The sequence below is a fragment of the Syngnathoides biaculeatus genome, chromosome 18 (assembly GCF_019802595.1).
Source record: "Syngnathoides biaculeatus isolate LvHL_M chromosome 18, ASM1980259v1, whole genome shotgun sequence".
In the NCBI taxonomy this organism is placed as follows: domain Eukaryota; kingdom Metazoa; phylum Chordata; class Actinopteri; order Syngnathiformes; family Syngnathidae; genus Syngnathoides; species Syngnathoides biaculeatus.
In genome coordinates, this window is record NC_084657.1 from 6,788,328 (window position 1) to 6,814,267 (window position 25,940).

The 25,940-nt window shown below is 39.8% G+C and overlaps 2 protein-coding genes across 3 annotated transcripts; one reads left to right on the forward strand and one right to left on the reverse strand.

Annotated features, from left to right (window-relative positions):
* The first annotated feature begins 1,084 nt into the window (after window positions 1-1,084).
* Window positions 1,085-18,142, forward strand: LOC133491726 (kinesin-like protein KIF20A). 2 transcript variants are annotated; one of them, XM_061803266.1, is made up of 19 exons: window positions 1,085-1,346; window positions 1,846-2,017; window positions 3,972-4,097; window positions 4,167-4,286; window positions 6,924-7,062; window positions 7,172-7,347; window positions 7,431-7,530; window positions 8,561-8,773; window positions 9,278-9,389; window positions 9,528-9,602; window positions 10,031-10,174; window positions 10,521-10,689; window positions 10,774-10,923; window positions 13,300-13,439; window positions 13,516-13,618; window positions 13,699-13,912; window positions 16,067-16,152; window positions 16,229-16,366; window positions 17,455-18,142. In XM_061803266.1, the coding sequence occupies exons 2-19, from the start codon at window positions 1,850-1,852 to the stop codon at window positions 17,818-17,820; spliced, it is 2,739 nt and encodes a 912-aa protein (XP_061659250.1). In that variant the 5' UTR covers window positions 1,085-1,346; window positions 1,846-1,849; the 3' UTR covers window positions 17,821-18,142. The 2 variants fall into 2 exon arrangements, with proteins under 2 accessions (XP_061659250.1, XP_061659251.1); XM_061803267.1 differs by lacking the exons at window positions 1,085-1,346; window positions 1,846-2,017; window positions 3,972-4,097; window positions 4,167-4,286 and adding exons at window positions 6,109-6,265; window positions 6,353-6,419.
* A 768-nt stretch (window positions 18,143-18,910) lies between these two features.
* LOC133491727 (cell division cycle protein 23 homolog) lies at window positions 18,911-25,736 on the reverse strand. Its single transcript, XM_061803268.1, has 16 exons — window positions 25,576-25,736; window positions 24,504-24,576; window positions 24,083-24,220; window positions 23,931-23,973; window positions 23,742-23,847; window positions 22,585-22,717; window positions 22,316-22,493; window positions 22,067-22,164; window positions 21,901-21,982; window positions 21,357-21,510; window positions 21,166-21,285; window positions 21,003-21,078; window positions 20,848-20,909; window positions 19,950-20,028; window positions 19,288-19,407; window positions 18,911-19,202 (listed from the first exon to the last, which is right to left on the reverse strand). Exons 1-16 carry the CDS (start codon window positions 25,686-25,688, stop codon window positions 19,032-19,034), a joined length of 1,746 nt encoding a protein of 581 aa, XP_061659252.1. The 5' UTR covers window positions 25,689-25,736; the 3' UTR covers window positions 18,911-19,031.
* Between the last annotated feature and the right edge of the window lie 204 nt (window positions 25,737-25,940).

The window sequence follows — 25,940 nt, forward strand, 5'->3', positions numbered from 1 at the left end:
TGCCTGTGATACTCAAATATATTATCAGTGATAGAAGCCTCTTATACAACTAGATCAAATACTCCAAACACATTCATCTGCATTGTAATGATGTATTTTCCACATTAATAATTACAGTATAATAAATAATTATGGAGGTTAAACTGAAACACACCGGTGAAAAGTTATTTCTTTGTGACTGCCTGCGTATTGCGTTGTGTATTTTTTTGGATGGATGAATGAGAAGACACACACCTTGGCTGGTCTCAACTTGGTTTAATCCTCTCGCTGTCTCTTAAAGGAGAAAAATTCACGGGTGTTCACAGATATCTCTTCACAATTACTTTCAAATCTCTCACTCAGGGATTTCATGAACAAGAGAAAATATATCACATAAACAAATAACGTGATTTACAGATGAAAAGAATATTAAATAAACTTGCATAAACTCACATCTACAGCGTCAATTTTCATGATTCTTGTAAAAATCATAAATGGTAAAGTTGAGATATTACAAGCATTTTTGTTTTACCAAACATGAATAGTTGAAAAAAAAAACATTAGCCCTGATTTCCGATTCCAAAACTAGTTCATAAATCGATTATGTAAATATGAAGAGACGATTCATTAAAATTAACTGCGTTCATCGCTGCACAGGTCAGGATGGTTATTTTGGGAGTATCAAGATGGCGGATAGCTGCTTCCGGCGAATTCAGCTACAGTGGCCAACGAGCTATCCAGTCTTTTTTTTCGATCAGTGATTACAGCGCATAGCATCATACTATTACACTTGCACGGTTTTGCAGCCAAATGCGCAACAAGAATTAACCATATGTTCACTAAAAAAAACTAAAACTAAAGTATTCCAACTAAATTTGATGTTAATATGTTTCACAATGTACAATTGTAAGAATGTCTAAGGATGTCAAGTTTCACGAGAAATAGTACACACAGCAATGTTTTGCTCTGACCGGAAGTTAAAACCGAATTACCGCGTGAAAGGGATCTGTGCGGATACTTGTTTTTATCCTACGTCATTGGTAATCCTCCATTGGATGTCACCCATTCGAAGAAGAAGACGACGACAACAACGAAGAAGAACTCCAGCCAATCATACAGCGACTTCTCATTCGAATTCAAAACTGCTCATACGGTCTACTAGTTCAGGCGCATTGTTTGAATCTCACTGCGAAGCAGCATGAAAAATGCAGCCGGCCTAAACACTTGTAGTTAGCGTTTTACTTTGACGTCGTCTTATATCCTTCAAATGTATTTTCAGTTTCGTGGGATTTAACGATTTTAAACTTACGACAGTACAATATTCCCGGAAAACGAACAACGAACGTCCGTCCAACCTTTCGAAAAGGGTGAGTTCAAGGGAATCAACGTGACGCAGATGTACCGACTAAATGTGACTTCTGACATTGCATCAAATACTAAAAAAAAAACGTCTTCTACACTTGTGTCTGTGTATACGCACACAAAATTTGATGATTGTGTTTCAAAAGAAGTTTGAAATAATCAGTAGCTAACTGAAATAAGTGTCATTACAGTTACTTTTTGTCATCTGGGGAAATTGTATTCCTTTTTTTTAAGTGTTATGTGGGCTCGGTTGGAGTAATCCTTCCTGTTTAGCAACTCAACTCATTGAAGGGCTTGTTTTTCGATACACCATGTCTGCCAATCACTGCAGTTCACTACGTATTGTACAAAAAATGAATCGTGCATATTCAAAATAACATCAGTGTATATTCTTGAGATCTGTCTTATACACTCAGGTAAAACAGACCTTCAATTATTCTATGTATTAAAAAAAAAAAAGTGTGCTTCTATATTGCTTGACTTGCATTGTTGTCTTTGCAACAGGTAAATGGCATTTTCTTTGTCCTCGACCTGTGCGTCACCTTTTGACGAAGGAGAGGACATGGCTGTCTTTGAGTCCACTGCAGCAGACTATGGAGGATTGGGCATGTCACGTCTGCCCGAGCTCTCTGTCATTTCACCGGGCCTGGACCCTCAGATATCCAATATGGGGCTTGTGAGTTTTGTTAGTCTTTTGAAATGTCCTTTTTTACCCCACTGTGTGGGTTGTTTAAAAATAAAAACATTGTCCACCACTGTTTACCCAATGGTTATATACATCTAAAATACTCAAATGATTTGAATCAGCAGACAGAAAATGTAAACTTGTTTCTTTGCATTTGAAAATCTAATTCAATTTGTAGAGTTCTGTATAATGAAATAGATCAAAAATTTCACAGAAAATGTGTTTTCTTGCTTATCCACTGACGAAGTTTGGCAAAATATTGTCCTCGCTTTTTCGCGAAAAACCGTCGGCCTATAAAGGTGAAGCAGAGAGTAAACAGTGAACAACAACCGTAATCAAAACTTTATTCAAGTGAATTAAGCTCTTCAGAAAATAAAAAAAACCCTTTACAAACAAACTTTAACAGTGTCAAAGTAAATCTTTATAACTTACCTGTGGAATGTTTTCTCACAGCCACGAAATTGGCGATTATCGCTTAGTTGCTGCACAGGTCGGCATGGTTGTTTTGGGAGTCTCACAATGGCGGATGGCGACTTCAGTTTTGGTGGCCAATGAGCCATCCAGTCCTTTTTTTTTTTTTTTTAAGATCTGTGCTCAGACTACTTCTACTCCCTTGTTTATCTGACCATCCCCTTTTAAAGGGGTACATTCATAATTACAAACACTGTCCACCACCAAGTGCTTTAGTTAGCAACACAGTCTGGGCAACATAGAGCAAAGATAGTTAGATATGCTGCTTGTGTTTACTTTCGATAATAATGGTAAAAGTAAAAAAAAAAAAGTGCTGTTACTTTAATGAATGTCAGGATATGTGGATAATAGAAGAAATAGTGGTGAAACTGGAGGAGATTTTCTCTTTTTTTTTTTTTTGAGTAAAAAAAAAAAAAGGTCTGGTCTGAAGCCAAACAAGAAAGTACAGGAAGAGATGATGTATAATGTTAAAATTCCACCTTGGCACAGCCTGATCGAGGATGAAAGGACAGACAATACAGTCCACGTAAAGCTAATTCTGCATTTTAAATATAGGAGGAAACATAACATTAACCTTAAAACTATTTGGGAGCATCATTCAGCTTTTACTGTGCATTGCTGAATATATTCTGCTAGCAATAATTCAGGTTTACACCAAGAAAAACAGACGGGGATATCATTGTGGGTTAAAAATACATAAATGTAACGAAGTTGGAAGCGACCTTTCAAATTTGTAGTTAGAGTTGGCTTGATTTGGTTAGCAATGTATTTTTTTGTTTGTTGACATTTTGATTGTAGGTTTGAAAAAACACCAAATTGTTCTTAAAAATGTTCTGATGGGAATGTAAAAGCTCTAATCTGAGTCTTTAATGAGCCATGGAGCTTCAATGGATGACACTGATCTGACCATGATGCATACGTCTGATGTTGCTTAAATTGGTCAAAGGGAGCACTCACGGGCTTAGTGTGTTTGCTCAGACACGAAGTGAGAGTTCAGAAGCATTTTCTTGTAAAAAAAATGTCAATATTATTTACTGATAACGAAAAATGACGCAATAATTGTCAAATTCATGCGTTTCAATCATTTACAAAAACAAGAATTAAAACGTTTTTGAATGGATACAATATACAGGCTATGAAAGCACTCTTGCATGCCATGATGCAAATATGAATTAAATTTTGTTTCACTTCTAGTAGTTTACTTGGTTGAATTTGTATTTGAATTTGTAATTTTTTGGGCGTAAAGGTATGCACCTAAATAATGAACGATCGATCATATTGTCTACATTTTGAAAACAGAATAGCATTTATTTATAGATGTACTCGATATGTTTAATTCATAATACAATTTATAAAACTTGCACATTAAAATTGGTGATCATCCTTTGATCATGCTTCCAGCCCCCAGACCCTTGGCTATTTTTCACTCTTTTTTTCATTCAGTCAAATCACATGCCTGAATCGTGTACTTTAGAAAGTGGCTGTGAAACCTGCAGTGATGAAGCCAGACAGCAGTGATAAAGACGACACAGAGAGGGTCAAGGTCTTCCTGCGGATACGACCCTTCACACAGGAGGAGCGAGAGAGGGGCGAAGACCAGGTCCAATTTCGGAACAATCCATTTCCTTCACGTGCGTGTGGCGCCTCTCTAAACGGGCTCCTCTTGCAGGAATGTGTGGACATACAAGATGAAGAGACACTGCTGCTTAAAGCTCCAAGGTGCTCTCAAAACATGAAGATGGCTGAGAGGGGCATCTCTCAGAGCATGCACAAGTTCACTTTCTCCAAGGTGGGTAACTCTTATAACATTGCATTGGTGCACTGTGGGCAGAGTAATATGACCCCCCCCCCCCCCACCCACCCATAGACACACAAACAAAGGGGGGAAAAAATCCCTGATCTGATTTTAATCCTCCCTCCAGTGACAGCTATCCAGGGACTGATACACATCCCCTTTCAGTGCCTTTTTTTTTTTTTTTTTTTTTTTTTTAATTTTATTTATTTATTTTTTTAGACATAGCAACTCTGTTGAAGGTCAAATCTTTAAGCAGCTACAGTGTTTTAACCTTTATATCACATTTCCTTAACCTTTGTGGAATACATCATTTGGTCAGAAAGAAGATTGGGGGGGTGCTTCATTTTGGTCATAGGTAATGACCTGTCACACTGACGTGACTAGATGGTCTTTGTCCCCCCCAACATATCATCCAGGAATTGAACTCCATGCCTTAGGCTACACTTACACCTAAGGGTTGATACAGACAGGACTGTTTTAAATTAATTTCGGGGCTTTACATGGATGAATTTTAGTCCAGGCCGTATGTACCTGTTTGTCTTTTTTTTGGGGGGGGGGGGGACTTTGATGTTTTCCACCAAAGACAAACCTGTTAAAATCAAAGCTTAGATGGTTACACGGTTTTGAAGAAATTTAACGTTAAAAGCACGGCACAATTTCCAAGAATTTAGCAATTGGCTGGCGAACAGTTATATACCCTGCCTCACCTGAATTGTCAACACGGTCGACCGACTGAAACCTTGGTGGTGTTGGTGTCTCTCCTTTCTCCAATCTTTTTAGGATCTTGCGCTTCGTTTCCATGGTAATTAATTTTCTTTTGGCTCCAGAAGCATTGGTAAAAGACACGGCTTTTTTCTTTGGGGCGATAATGTCTAAAAACGAGGGCAAAAAATGCAAAGATACTCCCGGCGCACAAGCGTGGACAAGCATTAGCAAGACAAAATGGCAGGCGGGAACGGGCGTTGTGAAGTTGAAATGTCTTATGTCGAGACCGTCTTAACCTGAGGACTCCCCGTATACAGTAAACATGATTTAATATGCTTTTCCTGTGAATCCAAGATATAATGTTGGAGAATAATAATTCAGGTACATCCTTTTTGTTAAAGAACAATGTCTAATTCTAAGAATACTGAACACATTTGTCGTGTAGAACAATAAATATATTTAATTAATAAATATAAATAGAACAGACCTAGGCTCTGTTCACAAAAATTACACTTGAAAATATTAAATTGGCACAGAGGTATAACCATTATACATTACATTATTAATACCTTAATAGGGAATATACTGTTGATCAAGATCCCCAGCTGCTGAAGAAAGGAACACAAAGCAACCTGGTTTGATTTGAGAATTTCAGTACTAAAGTAAAAAAAAAAAATGTCTGTAGGCTTTCCTTAAACGCTGTTTTATCAACATATTCAATGGCGGCTTTGCTTACAATAGTGAGTATGCTATACCGTATATAATGCACCAGATACACTCGTGTTTTAATTGCATCGTTGGGACAAAGTGTTCCATCATTGCAAGATGACGGGAAATGGGAAATTTCCCATTGTTTTTTGTTCTCATTTGAAGAAATTGGGTGGGATGTTTTTTTTTTAAATGGGTTCTGTCACTTTGAGGTTTTGTGTTGTTTGTGACTTCATACAAATTCTACATACCAGCTTGTTGGCTGCGTTCATTTGGCTTGATTCCAAAATGTTTCTACATTGTTGCAGTGACATTAGGCTAATTCCTTTTCCTTTTATGCCTTTCTGTAACAGCCAATGACTCACTGTCTGAAAACTAAGGGCACACACACGCAGTCAGGGCGTGCACCTTTTTTTTGGGGCCGTGCTATTCAGACCGTAAGGTTTAGTCTAAGATGCAGATTGATCTTACTTTATGCAACCCTGTTAGTTTTTGTGCGTCTCAGACACTGGACGCACATCAGATGGGATCCTTGGTAATAAATGTTATCTTTATAGATGGTAAGAAAATAAGTGCTTCCACCTAGGAAATATGTTTCATTTGTATCAAACAGTCCTTTATCTATTAACCTTTTACGTTTTCAACAGTTTAACATAAAATTGTCGTCATGCAAGACTTGGCTGGTCCATGTGAAAGTGGTTTAAAGTTGTTCCGGTAAGGCAAGACAACCTAAGCAAAGTATTTGTGGCTTTGAAGCACCTACCTCAAAAGTTTCCAACATGTCTCTAAATCAGAGCTTTTGCAAGATTACTGTGGTTACCATGTGTTTTGCACAAATGACTGGCGTTTTTTGCTATATGCAAAAAAATGTCAAAATGAAAGTTGTGGTCTCTGCAGGAATTATTCATCTCTTTGTAAAATAGTCGGTAGAGGGGTCCAACAAAGTTGCTCAATGTAAATATAATACTATGTTGCTAGGTTGACAAGGACTCTTGGTTTTGAAGATTATTTTCTGTTTGCAGCCATTTTGTACGTGCATGTCATCAAGGACACGCTTTGTACTACAGAAGTCATTTGAAAAACAAAATTGTTGGAACCAATAAATTAAAATGAATTACCCACCCATCAGTGTACAGCTTTACCTACACCTGTTAAATCAAATAAGGTCTCATGCAAGAACTGTAACCACACGCACTTGGTGTCTTGTTAAACTATCAGATTTGTGGACCAGAGACGACGCAGCAACACTTTTATGAGTGTACCATGAAGGAGATGGTCACGAATGTTCTTCGGGGCAACAACAGACTCCTTTACACTTATGGAGTCACCAATTCTGGAAAGACCTATACTATTCAAGGTATGTTTTATTCTGACTTAAACTGAATGCCACACTCCCAGTGCACATCTTTAAAGATGCAATTTTTGTCTCGTCAAAGCGGTCACTGACTGACTACCGTATTTTGCAGGGACCCGTTGTGATGTAGGCCTCCTACCCAGAGCTTTAGTCTCTCTTTTCAAAAGACTTCAGGGTCGTCTCTATCAGGCGATGGACCTGAAGCCTGTCTTGTACCAGGATGTGAGACACCTAGAGCCCTCCGAGGTCAGGGTGGAGGAAATCCGGAGAAATTCTCTGCTCAAAGAGGTAACTAAAATAACCCAGAATAGTAAGAAAATCCCTCATTAGTTTCACATTGATATAAAAGTTATTCCTCTCGCACGTTACAGGATGAGAACATGAGTTCTCGTCGAGCTGGAAACACAACAATATGGGACAGTGGGATTGGAGGACTTTCTACTGCCAGCAACATCGCTATCCAACTGGATGGTAAGAGGAGTTTGGAAAGAAGTTCTGTATTTGAAATTTCCCCCCAAACATGAATGGCAAACATGCCACAGGGGCTCATCAGTAGTTCCTATATTCAATAAACTTTCCCAATAACAACAAAATCAAATACATACTTGATCAATGTCATGGAAGGTATTACAGAGGTAGGTGAATCTGTTTTGATGATTATCCCCCCCACACCACCTTTTTTTTTTTTTTTTTTTTTTTAATGGGACCAAGTGTTATTTGTAGATGCGGTCAAAAAAGGTGACAGTAAAATAGTTCATGCTCACTGTTAAAGTGGACTATTTATAATTGTTTCGTTCATTTTCCGTACCTCTTTTCAGTATTAGTCGCGGGTGTGCTGGAGCCTATCCCAGCAATCGTTAGGCAAGGGGTGAAGTACACCCTGAATTGGGCGGCAGCTGATCACAGGGCACATCCTGTATAAAGGACTGTAGTTGCACTCATATTCACAACTATGGGTAAATTAGAGGCTTCAATTGACTTACTATGCATGTTTTTAGAATGCGAGAGGAAACTGGAGAAAAGCTATGCAGCCATGGGGAGAACATGCAAAAGCCACAGAGGGAAGCTGGGATTTGAACCCCAGTGCTCAGAACTATGAGGCAGATCTGCTTACCAGTCTGCTTACCACCATGCCTCTTTATATTTAATTATAATTAATCATTTTTCATTATGAACCATTTATTTCTGTGTTAAAAAATTATTTCAATGAAATTTAATAGCATAAATGGATTAGACGTGTGTTTAAAAAAAAAAAAGGGGGGGGGGTGCATACATTAGCCAATCTCTGCGGTTGTGGACATCATAATGGTTCTCAATATCATCATGTAATTGCTTCGCTGGGTGGAATAAAGTATTGGGTAGTCAAATATGGCCTTTGGGTAATACGTCACCCACCCCAGTGATAAAAGGTATGCATGTGTGTATGCTAAAGCTGTATTATGCCTAACTATAAAGTTCTTAACGTGATGCTGCATGCACATGATGTATACTTATTCTGCAGACTGTGACAGTGTGTGTCTGGAGCCTGAGAGCATGTCCCAAAGTGGTGGAGACGAACTAGAGGAAGGGGTGCAGTTCTCAATCTGGGTGTCCTTTTATGAGATCTACAACGAGTTTCTGTATGACCTGCTGGACGCGGCACCTTCTCTACAGCCGAGAAAAAGGATCACATTGCGGCTGAGTGACGACAAGCACGGCAATCCCTATGTGAAGGGTAATTTACATTCACAATGACATTGACAGGGGAGTAAGCTATAGTGATGGACTAAAGTTCAAGGCCTTTATTTTTTTTCATTATTTTAAAGTAAAAGGGGCACTTGTACTAAGTCCGTATTCGTCACTATGGAGGTCTAAATAGTACAAAGTAGTAGACCTTTAAATATCTTGTCGTTGTACAGTATATACAGTACACAGACTCAAGTGTACCGTACCTACACAAGACTGTGTACTACTACTGAGGTAGATTTCAAAAGTCACAAAATCAAATCAGAAATCTACTCATAAAAATACTTGTGGTTTACAGTAGTACATAAATGCATTTAATTAACATCTTTTGACACTGTCAGTCCAAACAAAGCGTTGTCTTTTATTAAGACGCTCCTTTACATCTCTTGTATTGAGTTTCATTTTGTAGCGTTGATGTTGTGCCATAGGATTTTGTTATCTTTTTCTGTTGGCGCAAATACATCAATTTTGCTGCATCCTGTGGTTGTGTCAGACCTTACATGGGTCCAAGTCTGCAGTGCAGAGGAAGCCTGGAAAATTTTGAGAGCTGGACGTCGTAATCAAAGTTTTGCCAGCACCCACCTCAACCAAAACTCGAGTCGTAGGTAAAAGTCTTTCAAATTCTTTCCGGTTCTTTATTATGAGTTTTTGTGTTGCTGGTGCCCATTTCTTTAATCTTACTTTTTTCTCTCTCTGTCTCTGTGTCTCTCTCTCTCTCTCTCTCTCCCTCTTAACCACTTCAGCCACAGCATTTTCTCCATCCGTGTCCTCCACATCCATCCAAGTGCAGAATCTGGTCAGAACATGCACATCAGCGAGTAAGTGAACCACCCGAGACATTTGGGCGCCACCATATCCATTTTCCGAGCCGCTTTTCCTCATGAGGGGTGTGAGAGCCTATCCCAGCTGTCAACGGGCAGGAGGGAGGATATACCCTGAGCTTGTTTCAGCCAATCGTAGAGCACATAGAAACAACCATTCGCACTCACAATCCCAATTAAAGGCAATTTAAAATCTCCCATTAATGCATGTTTTTGGCATGTGGGAGGAAACTGGAGTGCCTGGAGAAAACTCAGACAGGCATGTAGAGAGCCTGAAAACCCCACACAGGCGGGGCTGGGATTTGAACTCTGCTCCTCAGAACTGTGAGGCAGACGTTCTCACGAGTCGCCTGTCTCCAAATCTCACTCTTCAAAATGTGTTCCTTTTTAGTTTCTTCACTCATCTAGTTGTGGACTCCTTACAGGCTGACTGTCTGCGATCTAGCTGGGTCGGAACGCTGCAAAGCGCAGCGCTGCGGTGAACGGATGAAGGAAGCTAACAACATAAACACCTCCCTCCTAACACTGGGGCGCTGCATTGCTACTCTGAGACACAACCAGACTAACAAGTATGTGCTTAAGTATATCTAATAGTTAATTACATATTGTTCGTTGGGGTGAAAAATCAGATGGAAAAAGTGTGTGTATATTTTTGCTGAAATCTTGTTTCAATTTACTCATTGGCTTATTCAAGGCAAAATGAGGATTTGTTTAGTTGAACACAAAGCTATCATTCTGTTGGCAACAGATGGAAACACCGGTTCATTTTCCATCGACTATGGTCAGTGGGATGGATAAACATGTATATCATTAGTCGTAACTATTTTTTGTGAAAATGAAATTTTGTGGCAGGGGTGAAATTGAATAAGTAGATTTTTGAGAGGATAGGCTACATCCTTCAAATGACATTTACAGGTCACGGCCCCCTCAAGTGGTGCCGTTCAGGGACAGCAAGCTGACACGAGTGCTCCAAGGTTTTTTCTGTGGCCGAGGAACTTCCAGCATGGTGGTCAATATCAACACATGTGCCTCCATCTATGATGAGACACTGCAAGCCCTCAAGTTTTCAGCTATTGCGTCCCAAGTAAGAATTTACAGTTGGAGTGTCTTCAGTGTTTCATTATTAGGCAAAAGATAGGTTGACATTGTTTTTGTGGTTTCCTTCTAGCTGGTCAATGCACCCTCCACTAAGAACAGAGTGTCCTATATCCAGTCTCTGCTGCGTGAGCCAGCCAACAGGAATGACAGCACATTGTCGGAAGAGGATGAAGATGAGAGTGATGTTGAAGATGGAGATATCACCTTGTTGAATACCGAAGTAAGTCAAGTGCATAAGGGCAGGCGACATTATCAGTCTCTATTGCTTGGTAATTATGACATTTTACTTGGCGGTCTGGCAGCAGAAACAATATAGAACTGTAGTCAAAATGACATGAATAGACATTGTGACATTAAGACTTTTTCATTGGTCGTCTGTTGTACATATAGATTGGTTAACTCATTAGACACAAAATGTTTAAATCTGAATCTCTGGTACAATAATATGCCTCAGGTATGCCTTGGTCAATTATCCAATTTTACTTAGTAAGTAAGTTTCTTTTGGCTTGTCCCGTGAGGGGTCGCCACAGCGTCTCATCTCAGATGAACGCACATATTTGTTTGGCACAGTTTTTACGCCGGATGCCCTTCCTGACGCAACGCCTCTCGGGGAGCGGAGGCCCCAGTGGGATACGAACTCATGACCCCTGGTTTACCAAACCAATGCAGAAGGTGCAATTAACCTGCCATTCAACAGAAGAAATCTGATAAATTTTGTATTTGTATTTTTATGCCACTTTTATTTCATGGTGTGGAGTGAGATTGTTCTGAGATATCTATCTAATAATCTTCCTTGGTTCAAAAGTTGGAAACAGTTTTAAATGTTGAGGCAAACATTCCCGGGTCAGTTTAGAGAGCATGCCGACATTGCTCTAATGAGAATGTGATGGAACTATGTTTAAGGTCATTAGGCTTCATGTTCTTTATGATTCAACAAGGCCACTTTTTTGTACAATCATTAGTGCCAGCACTAGCTTGTTAGGCTATAGAACGTGTTGTTGGTTGCTTGCGAGCCCTATCGTATGAAAAGTATGCAAACTTTGAATTTAAGTCCTATCCCGAGCACCAGTTACCACCAGCATTTTTTTTCTTCATTCTGCTCTTTAAGCCACATGGAGTGAGCTAGTGTTGTTGTCATTGCCAAGGTAATGTTTATCCAGTCACGTTTGAGTTGACAAGATAAAGCATAGTGATTTTAAGAGATGGGATGCGGTGCTATTTGAATCCAAGATTATATAGCAGTAGGCTGACGACAGTGCAATCATGAAAAATCCAATTTATCATGTAGTCTGATCTAGGCATTACGCGTTGTCTGTCTCACACTGCCTACGTTTTTTTTTTTTTTTTTTTTAAATGACGTTCAGATATTTACAGTTCTACATCATAAGATGTGATAAGGCTAAAAAAAAGAAAAAAAGCTTTTGGATTCAAATATACTCTACACAAGAGCGACACCGAGTAAATGTCGTTAATTCTGATATTAAAACCAATCAGCATAAACTGCTAATTCCTGGCTGATAACGATCAAGTCGATCAGATCGGTGTGAGGTTTAATGAAAAGCACGTCTCAATATGATGTACTACAATTGTACACCACTTCAAACCACAATAAAATGAGCATTTTCTTTGTAAGGCAGGCACTTTAACAACGCTCTTGTTTGTGACTGCATTAAATTGTGCTGGTTGATCAAATGATGTTGGTAATCAAAACTCATGTCTGGAGGTTGTCTTCCATGTGGGAATTGTAAATGTTTGCTACCACAGTTTAACCTCTCCTGTAAGTACCATAATTTCTCGAGTATAATGCACACCCCCAAAGTTGACCTAAAAAATCAGGAAAACCCTTCTACCAATGTGCAATGCGTACCACCAATTTGCTGCTACTCATATGCTCAAAATATTGGGAATTATCTGTATTTATATTTTGTTAGGTTTGTACTTGTATTGTTTTCAAAAAACAGTCATCTACAACAATCATTAATAATAATCATTGTCCACGTGCTGATGCAAACGTAATATAATCTCGGGACAGGCCACAGGACACACTATCGTTGTTTCGGACTGCTGCGCTACTTCCGGGTTGGCGGTGTCATCAGCACAAGTCATGACAGATTTCTTTTAAAAGCAGCTGCACAACTAACCGTGATAGTCAGCATTTTTTTGTCTTGGTTTAACTTAAAACAAACTCATGGGCAGTCATTTCTGATCTTTGGTGCAGTAGGAACAAACATGCTACGCTAACGATCATAAAATGCAAGCTACCTGAGGAGGTCATAGAGTTCAGGTTGGGGGGGCACATTATTGTAACAAATGTAATTGTGTAACATAAGACATCGAAATGTATATATACACAACTTTTTTTTTTTTTTTACAACTCTGTACCTGTATACAACTATACAATGTGATTGTATTTTTTATTTTTCATCCATACCTAAATGTAATGCGGTCTATTAACTTTTTGAAAATATTTTTGCAAAAATTTGCGCATTATTTTCAAGAAATCATGGTAAATAAATAGTTTTACAAGATGGGCATTCAATCCTATGAAGAGTGAACAATCCCATCTGCTTAATTAATTATTATTATTTTTTTTAAGTCTTTGCTGCAGGCCATCGACATCCTCAAGCGGGAGGTGCAGCGGCAGCAGGAAGTAAAAGAACTTCTAGAGGCTAATGTTAGGGAGCAGGTTGTCTCTGAGATGATGGAGGTCATCTCCAGAATGCAAGATGATTTCAGGTGTGCTGGAGACATTAACCCTGTATTGTTTTTGTTTTCTCAAAAACAACAAAAACCTTCTCTTCCTGTCCTATAGTGAGACCTTAGAGACAGAGAGAGCTCTAATTGAAGAGCGCTGTGAGGACAAGATAACAAACCTGCAGAAACATTTGAAGAAATTCTTTAGCCAAGAGTTAAAGGTGATTGCTGTAAAACTAAGATGGGATGATCTGTCCGCTGATGTGATGTGGAACTTCATGTTAACACTTTAATAATGTAGGAAAGGGATGAAGAGATTGAGGAACTGTCTGCTGCCCTCAAAAAGATGACTAGTAAGGCAGGCCCAAGCTCTGCTCCTGCCCTTGAACCTGAACCTAAACCTGAACCTGAACCCGAGGGGCTTCGACGGTCTAACCGGCTCAGCACCCAGACAAACACCCGAATGCGTGAAGAGCTTGAATTGTGTCGTGCTGAGTTGCTTACCAAGACTCAGGGTACGTACAATGTTTTTGTTATAGATGTGTTGACTTTAGTATCATACACTATGATTTTTTTGTCTTGAGGCGCTTGCGCAAAGAACCTAATTAGTGCAGTGTGGGGTTGGTCATAGGACAGCACAAAAGACAACAGTGTCAGAGCTCGAGACACAAGGCATTAGCGATTCCTCCATTTTCTCCGCCTTGGTAAAGTCACAGTAAATCAGATGATCTCTGCTCCTGAGCCAGGGGTGTCAATTTAACAAACGCATGCGCTTTCATAAGTTGGTCCTACACACAGAGGCAATGAATCAGAGGAAAGAGAGTGGTCTTAGCCAAATATGCACAAGGTGGATACAAAACTGGGACAAACAGAAGTAGTTGACAGGAGCAATTTCGGAACACTCTTGAAACATAACCAAGGTTGTGTTTTTTTTTTTTTTTTTTTTGTGGAATTGACACTTATACTAAATCCATGTTATAGAGAGTCACTCTCTGGGAGTATATATACCCAAAATATGGGGCTTTAAAATATTTAAAACAGACAGTCAGAAATGTGCTGTGTGCTGTTACCGTAATTTGTCGAGTATAATGGATCCTGAAGTATAATGCACACCTCCAAAGTTGACCTAAAAAATCTGGAAAACCCTACCAATGTACAATGTGCACCACCAATTTGCCTTTACCCATATGGTCAGAATATTAGGAATGACCTGTATTTATATTTTGTCAAGTTTGTACTTGTATTGTTTTTCAAAAAACTGTCTGTAAAACAATCATTAATAATAATCAATGTGAATGTGCTTATGCAGCGGTAATATAATCTCGGGACAGGCCACGGGACACGCAATTGTCAGAACAGAATCCCTCAACCAACTAAAATAATTGCTCAGTAATGGCACAACATTTTAGTACTGTTGATAACACATATTAAAGTTTCTTTCGGCTTGTCCCTTCCGGGGTCGCCACAGCGCATGTATTTGTTTGGCACATTTTTTTATGCCGGATGACGGAACCCTTCTCAGGGAGTGGAGGCCCCAGTGAGAACCCCTGGTTTACCAAACCAATGCTCTAACCACTAAGCTACGGGGCTTCCACTGTTTATAACAGATATTACAGTCTTAAAAATTTCAACTATTTAACACTGTTTATCCCCTAGATCACACATCCTTGGCTAATCCTGCAAAAGAAGCATTATGATTCATCTCCAATCTGAAAAAGATCCATAGCCGATACTTTTGGTGCATTGCTGTGGAACTCATCATTAATTACTTGAAACATTTTTTTTTGGTTGTGTAACGCAACCTCTCCCCCTCTGTTTGGCTCCAATCTGTAGCATCTTTCACTATGGTTTTAGGTGGCTATCAAAACAACGTGAGCTCAAACTGTGCAGAAACGAGCGGAATGGGTACATTTTTTTTACAAAGCGAGCATTTCAACTGTTTGTGCTCTCCCGTTTTTTTTTTTTTTTTTTTATGTCCCCACGAGGCTCGTATTATGGAGTTAGAGCTCACGTTTTAATATCCACCTGAAGCCAGTGATGCGAGCTATCGTTTCGGACTGCGGCGCGACTTCATTGGCACGAGTAATGACATATTTCCTTTAAAATCAGCTGCACAACTCAGCGTGTAGTCGCCATTTTTTTTTAGTTCAAACAAACTCGCGGGCAGTCGTTTCTGATCTTTGGTACAGCAGCAACAAGCATGCTACGCTAACGATCGTAAGATGCAAGCTCCCCGAGGAGCTCAGAGGTCAGGTTGGGGGCTCACATTACTGTAATACATATAAATGTGTAACATAAGACATTCAATATCATGTTAGGTATACACTTTTTACCACTATGTATCTGTATACGACTACAATGTGATTGCATTTTTTTATTTTTCATCCATACCTATAATATATAATATAATGCGCTCTATTAACTTTTTGGAAAAATTTGCGGATTCTTTTCGAGAAATTACGGTACTTGCGCACCGTTGTAAACCAAAACTCGGGTTCCTGTACTCCTTTTTATGGCAGGTCTTCACTGAGGAGATAACTTTACCTAAACTTGGGCCAATCATTTGGAGACTAGTTGAAGTACTAAAACAATGTTGTTGTGTACACAAATGACCAAAATGAAAAGTCTCTAACCCCATTGTAATTTTTTTACTCTGCTGGATTTTATAGAGGTGACCCAGCTGAAGATCCAGCTGGAAGCACCAGGCTCAGCGGTCACCAACGCTGCCAACCGCAAGCTGGAGGAGGGACAAAGGGTTCGGAGCGACTGTGTGGGCTAAATCTACTGACGTATAGTTGACAGCCACTGCAAATTTTTGTATCGTCCAACAGAATCTGCGTCAGCTGCGCTTGGATTTACAGAAGCTCGGCTCAGACCTGCAGTCTGGCGAGCGGGCCTGCTGCCGTAATACCGGAGGAGAGAAGTTGCGTCAGGCTTTGGCTGCGGCAGACGAAATGCTAATTAAACAGGTACACCTTTCTGCCATCAATTTCACATTAGATACCCTTGCTATATCATGGCTCAGTTACATGACAGAATTTTGTCAGAATGTTTTTTGTTGAAAAAGTTTAATGCTAATTTAATTTAATTGTGAAAGGGAGGGCTATTTTAAGGCTTAAACCATGACACAGCATATTTATATATTTTATGCTTGCAGATTTTTTTGGGGGGTCAAAATAAGTTTACAATGTTTAGAAACTAAGTTCAAATGAGTTTAGTGTATGGGATGGGCATTTCAAGGTTTGAGCAATTAATATATTTACAATGGTACCTCTTCTAACGATAAATTCAGGTTATGAAACCCCTTCTCTGAGAAATATTCTCTAGTTACGAAGGAAAATTCACGATATGAAAGGTAAAAACAGGCACACCTATTCGCAGCCCCCAAATTGAACCAAACATAAACATCCTGTATCTTTGTTTGTAAGTGGTGCAATAGAGCTGCTCTCCCATTGGCTATGACGCAGCATCTTCCTGGCATCCCATTGGCTCGGAGGGATCTCACCCTTGTCTTTGTCTCCTTCTTCTTCTTCTTCTTTTCCTTTTACATGTAAAAAGGGCTTCTACTTACGGGAAAAAAAAAATCACGCTATGAAACGACAAATTCATTTTATAAGTAGAGGTGCCTGTGTGCATGTGTTTTTATATATATATATATATATATATATATATATATATAGTACTGATGTATTTTACTTATCACATGGTATCAAATATGCCCTACACTGGCTGTGAGCAAAATAGTTTGTTGATAGGAGTATTCAGCAAACTCCTAACAGTGTCCCAATATTTCTGGATTGATGTGTTTGGACTGAGAAAAAGAACTAGATGTTATTTTTTTAAGATGTGGAATTCTGTCTCCCCCCCTTCTCTCTCCATATTTTCACTAATATATTTAATTGCACAACCAGCTTCGAGACTAATTTAACTTAACTCCTTCCTATATTGGGTGTGCACAAGCACGTGGAGGGTTTGCTGTCCTAACGCATTTAATCATAGCCAAGCCTTCGCTGCACTATGCAACAACATCTAACCCCATTGACTCACTTCCTCTTAGGACCAGATCCTGGTGGAACTGCAGAACGGTCTGGTGCTCGTGAAGGCTGACCTGAGGCGCAAGGCCGAGACACCGGTTCGGGAGCAGGCCACCCAGCCTCACCAGTTACCCTGCTTGGGCTTTGCCACACCAATTTCTTGCAAGAAGCGGGGATGTGGTGCTGTCATAGCCAGCGACTCTGAGAACAAGCCTCCTCAGAAGAGACCCTTTTACCACGCTTTGTTCCCCACGCCAACACGTAAATACAACACACGCAATGCTGCAGACACTAACCTAACTCCTTACTCTCGGATCTTGAAGTCACGCCAGCAGTCTCCGCCTCGGAGCCCTGCCCTCACACCTCGGCCTCTACGTGGGAAGTACTAAGCGTCTTCACGCTTCATGGGGAGCAGATCTTGCATTATTTTGACTATAACGTTATCCCCCTTTTTTCTTCTTGGTGTCTTGACTCCAGTTCTGATGTCACCCAAGTAAACAACGTTAAATGAAGTTGTATATTTACGAAGGGAAATGTTTAAAATTATCTGGCTATCGGTTTTGCTTCACATGTGGTGGATAATGGCAGAGACAAGGTTCATTCTGCCTTGGAATACAGTTTAATGTTCTGTGAATATGACGAGTTGCTTACCTCACGTTTTTGCTTTCTGACTTTTACAAAGAACCTTAAAATAAAATATAATGCTTCCCACATTAGTGTTTATTCTATATGGAGATGGGGGGGGGGATTCCTCTCCAGGGCTATTTTTTTAAACTCTTAAATGCTGGCCTCTGGTGGCTTCTAAATAGTAAATACAGGGCAATCATAATATATTGAAAACTTGGCAAGACTTTCACCACACTGGAAAACGTGCAGACCACTTGATAACACATACGTATGTCTAAAAGTTATATCTATCTACACGTTTCACAAGACATTTTTCAGCTGAAAAAACTCAGAATTCCACAAATCTGTGGAAAATTCTCATCCCTGAAAAATTCCTCCTCAGATTTAAACAATATTGATACTATTTTAGTTATATTTGCAGTGTCATACCAGAAGGGGAAAGCAGTGGTGTTGATTTTCACATATAAGAGCACAGAGGCATGATCTGTGCATTAAAAAAAAAAAAAAAGCCAAAATATCAGTGGCAGTCGAACCTCATTTGTGAAGGCCCACATCAGATAAATCTCTATCCACTCTCAACACTGCCCGTGTTCACTCGTGTACTTGATTGCAGGAATATTTCCAGTATTCCACAAGTCTATGAAGAAAAGTAAAATGACTGCATCTTAGAGACTGGAAGTCCCATCGCTCTGTGGTTAGAGCACTGGTTTGGTAAACAAGGGGTTGTGAGTTCATATGTGACTGGGGCCTCCCCCAACCCATCCCCCTGAGGGGTTGTGTCAGGAAGGACAAACAAATATTGTTTCATTTAAGATGGCACACTGTGGCAACCCCGAACGGGACAAGCCAAAAGAAGCTTACTATTTTAGAAACAAGCATTTTAATATCTAACAACAGTAATAAAGCTTTTGAACAGTATCAGGTGTTCAATTTTTTAGCAACACTTGGAAAGGTCAGGAAACAAGCAGCAGTCTCAAGGTGTAAAGGAAATTGGAAGCACATTGAGGGGCGACACCCTCCTAACGGGTGTTGTATTGTTGTTATTGTTGTTGGGGAGTGGTGGAAACAGATCGCCCGACAGTGGCTCTGTCTGATCTCTCACTTGAGAGATCTGCCTCAGCAAAGCCTTCCCCTCCTCTCGTGCCTATAAAAATAGTAGATAGAGATTAGTACATTCTTAAATCACAGAACATTTCCCGGCTGTTCAAAGCATGCACATTAATGCTCACATCATTGTAGTCGCAGCAGCGCTGGGCACAGACGGATGCCTCGTCGTAGAGTTTGTTCTTGAAATAGTACTGACCAAGGTATTTGAGGGCTGTGCTCACCTCGGTGTGCTCCAACTGTTCCTGTGTGAACAGTATTTGGAGAAGTTATTGTGCCAGGTTAATTTCTCTAAATGAATGTTCCCACTAACCGAACATGCAACATGTTTTTGTCAAAATAGCCCAATGATTGGAAAAAAAACCTAAATTTCAATACAGCATAGCTAAACGTTTGTCTATTTTAAAAACAGGTACAGCTACTTGTGATGGAGCAGGTGCCCCAATGATTAAAAAAAAACAAGTCTGCAAAAAAAAGGTATGGACTGTAGTTTACTACTATACTGAAATCTAACACGTGGAGATGGCCTTTCTTCATCAAACACATTGACTATCAACATTCGGAGCATGGAGCAGACTCATGTCACTACCTGGCAAAATTGAGACGTGCTTATTTTCAGAAATAGGCAGTTGAACAAAATTAGTTTTCACACTCCTGATTGAGGACCCAAGAACTTTACTGAGACAGCTTTTTGTAAACCCGGCATTAAATTCCATTCCATAATATTGTCCCCCCATTCTACCTCTTAGACTTGTGTTAGAGCATGAGTTCCTTTTAAAATGCTTACTCCACAGGAGAAGACGTCTTGGGTGTAAAGCATGTAACTCTGGGCAGCGTCATCATTTTCATTCAGCTGGTCATGAAGCCTTAATAACAAATAAATATTGACATGTAGCTTCATCATGTTAAGAACAGAAGAAAAATACTCTGAACCAAAAAAATAAATCAGGCTACCTTTACAGAGTGAGGAATGTTTAGTTTTGCACTTGTGGTATTAACTTTATGCCAAGTATTATTACTGTATACCAATAAATCACGAATCCCTTAAAACTAAGGAATACAAGGCTCAGTGTGCTATAATTGCTCGTGCAACGTGGGCTCCCTCTTGTGGTATATTAATGAATCATTAAATTAAATGTTCTAACTTTTCATTCCACTTACAGTACCTTTGTTCAAGACGGTTCAATTGTATTTAGCTGAACTAAATAATGACATTTTTAAGATTTTTTGTTTTTTTACATTTGGGTAAATTTACTTTTATGTACATTTTAATTAAATCTTTTTTTTCCTGTTTCTGCACCCTGCTAATGATCAAACGGCGTAATGTTACAGTGATGTAGAATGATATTAAATACACTTTTTAGGAATAAAATCTCTGCATCAGTTTGCTAACCGGGCTTTAAAGCTACAGTTTTTTTTTTTATCATTCATTATTGTGGTGGTACTTTGAAAGCAATTTTTTTTAATGGTGTTTCTTTGTGTAAAAAGATTGAGAAGCACAGGGCTCATAAGAAACACTTTTTAGTTTGAAAGTACAAATTATTTTTCCAGATTCTGACCTTGCAAACACAAAGCAAATGCATTTTTTTTTCCATCTGAATGACTTTTTTATTTTGTATTTTTGTGCCACCACAATGTAATAGTAACATAAGACATCACATAACCCGAAAGTCAGCGCCACCTACTTTGCCAGTTTAAGTAGCGCCATCTTTTCTACATCTCCGACAGAGTACGCCCTCCAGTAACACTAGAAACAGCAACATTTATACATGCATGTCTGAAAACGTGCACGTACACATGGAAAGAAAGAAAATATTGGTTTACGTGCAAAGGGACCAACCTTCTTAGCTTCAGCTGTCTGGGACAGTTTTTCATAGCTTTCGCCCAGTGCAACCAACATGCGCGAGTCATTGGGCCTGTAGACGTAAAGCATCACGGTCCGACAAGAAGAACTTGTCTATTCATTTTTTTTCTTGAAAAAAATATACGCTACAGTTACAAACCTGAGCTGATGAGCCTTTCGATAGTAGTAGAGACAGTAGAAGGGCATCTTGAGAATCTCATAAGTCTGACCTAAGCCGTACCAGGCTCGATAGTCCCGCTTGTTCACTTCAATTGCGTGTCTGACGCAGACAAACACATCCTGACACTCACCCCGACGTGACCACCAAAACAGAGGCGCTGATTGACCTACCTGTAAGCTTGGATGGCTGCAGATGTGTTCTTCATCTCCATGTACTCGTGGCCCATGAGGGTCCAGGCGCTCAGGCAGCGAGGATTCAGTTTGAGGGCGCGCTGAAAATAGAGTGCGGCCTTTTCGTGCTGCGAGCGCAAGCTGTAGTAGTTGCCTACAACAACCAACCACAGGTTAGTTAATTGACAACACCATCATTTAAGTGTGAATCACATGTATTGTACCCTATTCGTTGAGGATTGCGACTGAGCTGTGTCAAAAAAATTTTAAAGATCGCAAGTAAGTGATGCCGTACAAAAAATGTTTATAATCGCCTCCATCAAGTTTAATTCTTGTTTATAACACATTATGATTCCAAAACAACTACCTGATACTATTTCAAACTCAAAACATTATGTTCTAAATCAAAGACTGACAAATGAGCTGACTTAAAAAAAAAAAAAAAAAAAAATCACACCGCCCATCTTTCTGTCCATTTCAGCTGTCAATCACAGGGGCCACCTAAAAGCAATCGAGATATTTTTCAGGAGTGTTCAATACTTACCAATAACACAGCATGTCTCCACTCTGTACTTGTCAATCTCAACCAACGTGTGGGCCAAGTAGCTCAACTCTGGTTTCATGATCTGCGGAAAGGCACAAATGGCATTTTTTTTTTTTTTTTTACAAAACATTGTTTCTTTTCCACTTTGGTCTTATAAAGACCTCACTTTGACATAGAGGAGGTTGGAGAAGGTGTCCATGTTGTCGATGCGATAGGGATCGTGCTCTCTCAGCTTGTTAAACAGAGCCACCGCCTGGTCAATATCTGCAATGGCGTCACAATAAAGCAAAGCAGGCCCAACAGAAAGCCCTTTCATCATTTAGTCGAGATACTTGATAACCAGCCACAACATGAGAGAGAGTGGTTTCAGCGACGTTAGAAGATTTTTACAACTTGAAATTAAAAAAATAAAAACCTCGGATATTGTGGTAGGCGACTGCCATCTGCGAGATGATGTAAGTGCTCTTGGTGAAGCCGGCGTCCATGAGGTTCTGGTACTTCTGGAGCGCCTCCTTGATCATCTGCAGCTCTGTGTACATGTGGGCCATGAAAAAGTCCTTCATCCAGCAGTTGGCCAAAGACAGAGACTTTAGCTGGGAGAGGACGAGAACGTGGACTTTCAGACGTTTCGAACTTAGCTTGTGGCGCGACAAACGCGTGAATTTGTGAAGGTTAGCTTTTAACCATTTCAATGTTGGTGACGAGGTTGCTGAGTTCTAGCCACGCCCCCCAGTGAAGAGGAAGAGCGTGAATTGCTTCAACAAAAACTTCCACTGCCTCTTTCAGCAGATCCAGCTTTCGAAGCACAACTCCATACCTGCCATTCCACAAACACACATACGCACACGTTTACCTACTGCAGTGTTTCCCAACATTTCAGGCAAGGAACACATTTGACATAAAAGGCCCTGGAAAGTTAATTCAGTTTTGTTTCCCGATCTACACGTTTGAATATAATGAAAACATGTCAAGATTAAAAACTACAGCATGTAGTACTATGAAGATACACCATTTGTAATTTCCCGATCCTTTTCTTTGGTCTTCCTCTCGCTCTTTTGCCTGGCAGTTCCATCCTCAGCACCCTTCTAACCAAATTTGCTTACTCACTCGCCTCTGGACATGCCTAAACCATCGAAGTCTGCTCTCTCTAATTTTGCCAACTTTGGCTGTCCCTCTAATGTGCTCATTTCTAATCCTATCCAATCTGTTCACTCCAAGTGAGAACCTCAGCATCTTCATTTCTGCCACCATCAATTCTGCTTCCTGTTGTTTCTTCAGTGTCACTGTCCCTAATCCGTACATCATGGCCGGCCTTCACCACGGTTTTATAAACTTTGCCCTTCATCACAGCAGAGACTCTTCTGTCACATACTGTAGAACACCAGACACCTTCCGCCTGGTGTACTAGATGAAATATCACGTTTTGTTTCTTTTTCAAATTCAGAGTTGAGTTGTTTGATCGGAAGCCGAGTGGGCCGTGGACTTGGACTATAACCTTGGAGATCATTCAAAATTGGCAGTGCTTTGAGCAATACTCTTCTCTGTGATGTGTCAAATTTAAGACTTACTTTCACTTTACAGGAACTTAAACAAAAGTGGTCATACAGGTTATTAATGTACCTTTTGCTACTTAGTGGAAGCACATTTACGCGGTGGCAAAATAGAGGAAAAAAATCCCGTATTTTGTCGTAAATGAAGACCATGATTATCTGACCAATCACACCGAATTGGATAATTTTCCGTGGCAGAGCTGGTCTCTCCCTGCACAATAATATGCCACGACAAACTGGTCTGGAATCAGTGCCCTGCGGTACAGATGTTGGCGCAAAGATATTTCTTACAAATATAATGCAAAACCATCCAGCTCTCCTGCGTTGTGCTTCTTACTCAGCTCCACCCTCAGTTCTCGCAAAGCTTCATTGCGGACCTGACCCTTCTCCAGAGGACCTAAAAACAGATATGTTAGCTTTTATCATAAAATATGAAAAAAAAAAAAAAATCCCTCCCTCATTCTCTATGACTGTTCTCACCAAGGCTGTCAACTGTCTCATCATCCTTCTTTTTCTCACCAGACTGCAAGTAAAAAAAAAAAAGAAAATTTCTCTTTCAGTTCAGGAGTGTGACCAAAGTGAATCAGGTATGAAAAATGTCATCCGGGTGAGTATTAACAGAAGAGTGTTACCAGATAACGTGAATACATGTAGAGGAAGTAAGCCTTCTGACTGGTGCACCCCTTCAAAAAGAAAGCTGCACGATCGTATTCTTTCAAATCAAAGTAAGATTTGGCCAGTGTTAGTGCATCAACGTCTTGTATGTCCTCCTGTAAGTCAAAGACAGGCCAAAACAACAAAATCAGCAAAAAAAAAAAAAAAAAAACCCCAAAAAAAACATACAATTCTGAGTCAGCATGTACAGTATAGTCAACACTGGTCAGTAAGGTACAACTTTCATCCAGAGCTGAGCTCTGGATGTAACAAGAGAAATACAGGTTAACATTGACAGAGTTGATTCCTCTGAAGTAATTTTGCGACGCTGCACTTAGGGAGCCACATGCAGTGTGGGCGTAGACCTAGAGTTGAGTAAGAGGAATACGTTGTACAAACCTCTGAAATAGAATGCGGTGATGGTAATGCATCTTTGGGAAGAGGATCTAGAGCAAAGGCCAACTCAGAAGCCCTAAATTAAAAAGACAGAAAAGAGCAATTGTTGGTCATTAGATCAACCGAGGTGGGACGCTAGTACGACTGGCTAAAGCGTTGTCCTCGCAGTTCTGAGGACTGGGCCCGCATGGCTTTCTCCCACATCCCAAAAAAACATGCGTTCATTGGAGACTCAAAATTGCCCCTAGGTGTGATTGTGAGTGCAACTGTGGTCCATCTCCACATGTCCTGCGATTGGCTGGCAACCAGTTCAGGGTGTGTCCAGCCTCCTCCCTGTTGACAGCTGGCATGGGCTCCAGCACTCCCATGACCATCGTGAGGATAAGCGGCATCAGGTGTGCCAGGCTTTCATGATATGTTTTGATATTTTTTTTTAAATTTGTCTGATTTTTGTCCATATTTTTTCACAATGAATATTGTATCTTTGCAATCACATATCTAGGCCAGTTATGTGTACTCACAGGGAGAAACAATTAAATGATTTTCCACTACACTATCATTATTTTAGAATATTTCCTTTTCGTGATATTTTTGTTTGGTGGTGTTCCGTGAGATTTTTCTAATGTCAAAGACCTACATTGTTTCAATATAGACTGTGAAACACTCTCCTCATGAGAGCCAAAACAAGAGGTATATCAAAAATTATGACTGTGGAGTATTGGAATTGACTTTGACCAAAAATTGAAACACTTTCAAAACCTGAATCAAAGTTTTTCCAAAACATTTCATTCCATTATACCCACAGTTTAATGATTATGTATTGTATTGGTATTCAACACCTTCAGTAACAGCAGAGCTCAAACGAATTTTACGAACAAACAAGCTATTCAGTTAGCCAGTCATTTTTCAGGATTGTACTGTGTATACAGTTTTATGTTGCATTTCAAAAGATAACATTTACACTGTGCGTGCTAATGAGGCTAACAGTCAGGTAAACAACAATCATTAGCGTCACTTGGGCACACAGCAAATAGACCAAAAGTAGACTACTGTAGTTACTAAGTGTCAATCTTACCACTTGGCACTATGCAAAAGTCCTCTTTCTTTACACAGCCATGTAACAGAAAGAAGCTGCTTTTTGATGTGCACCAGATCATCGAACTCACAGTGTAGCGCCGCCATGTTCATACTGGACGGAAAATGTTCGCGATTGGTGGACGACGTAGCATCGAAGTCCCGCCTGCGTTGTGTCGTCACTTCCGTTTCCCGCATTTATCCCTGCCGTCAATAAATCCATTTTATTCATCGCACAGTATTTTACTGACAAATATGCAGTTTATTTTCTACACTACAACTAATAATTGCATTATGTAAAATATTCATGGCATTGCTATTATAATTTTGACTAATATTAATAGTCGTAGTAATAAAAGTAGTATT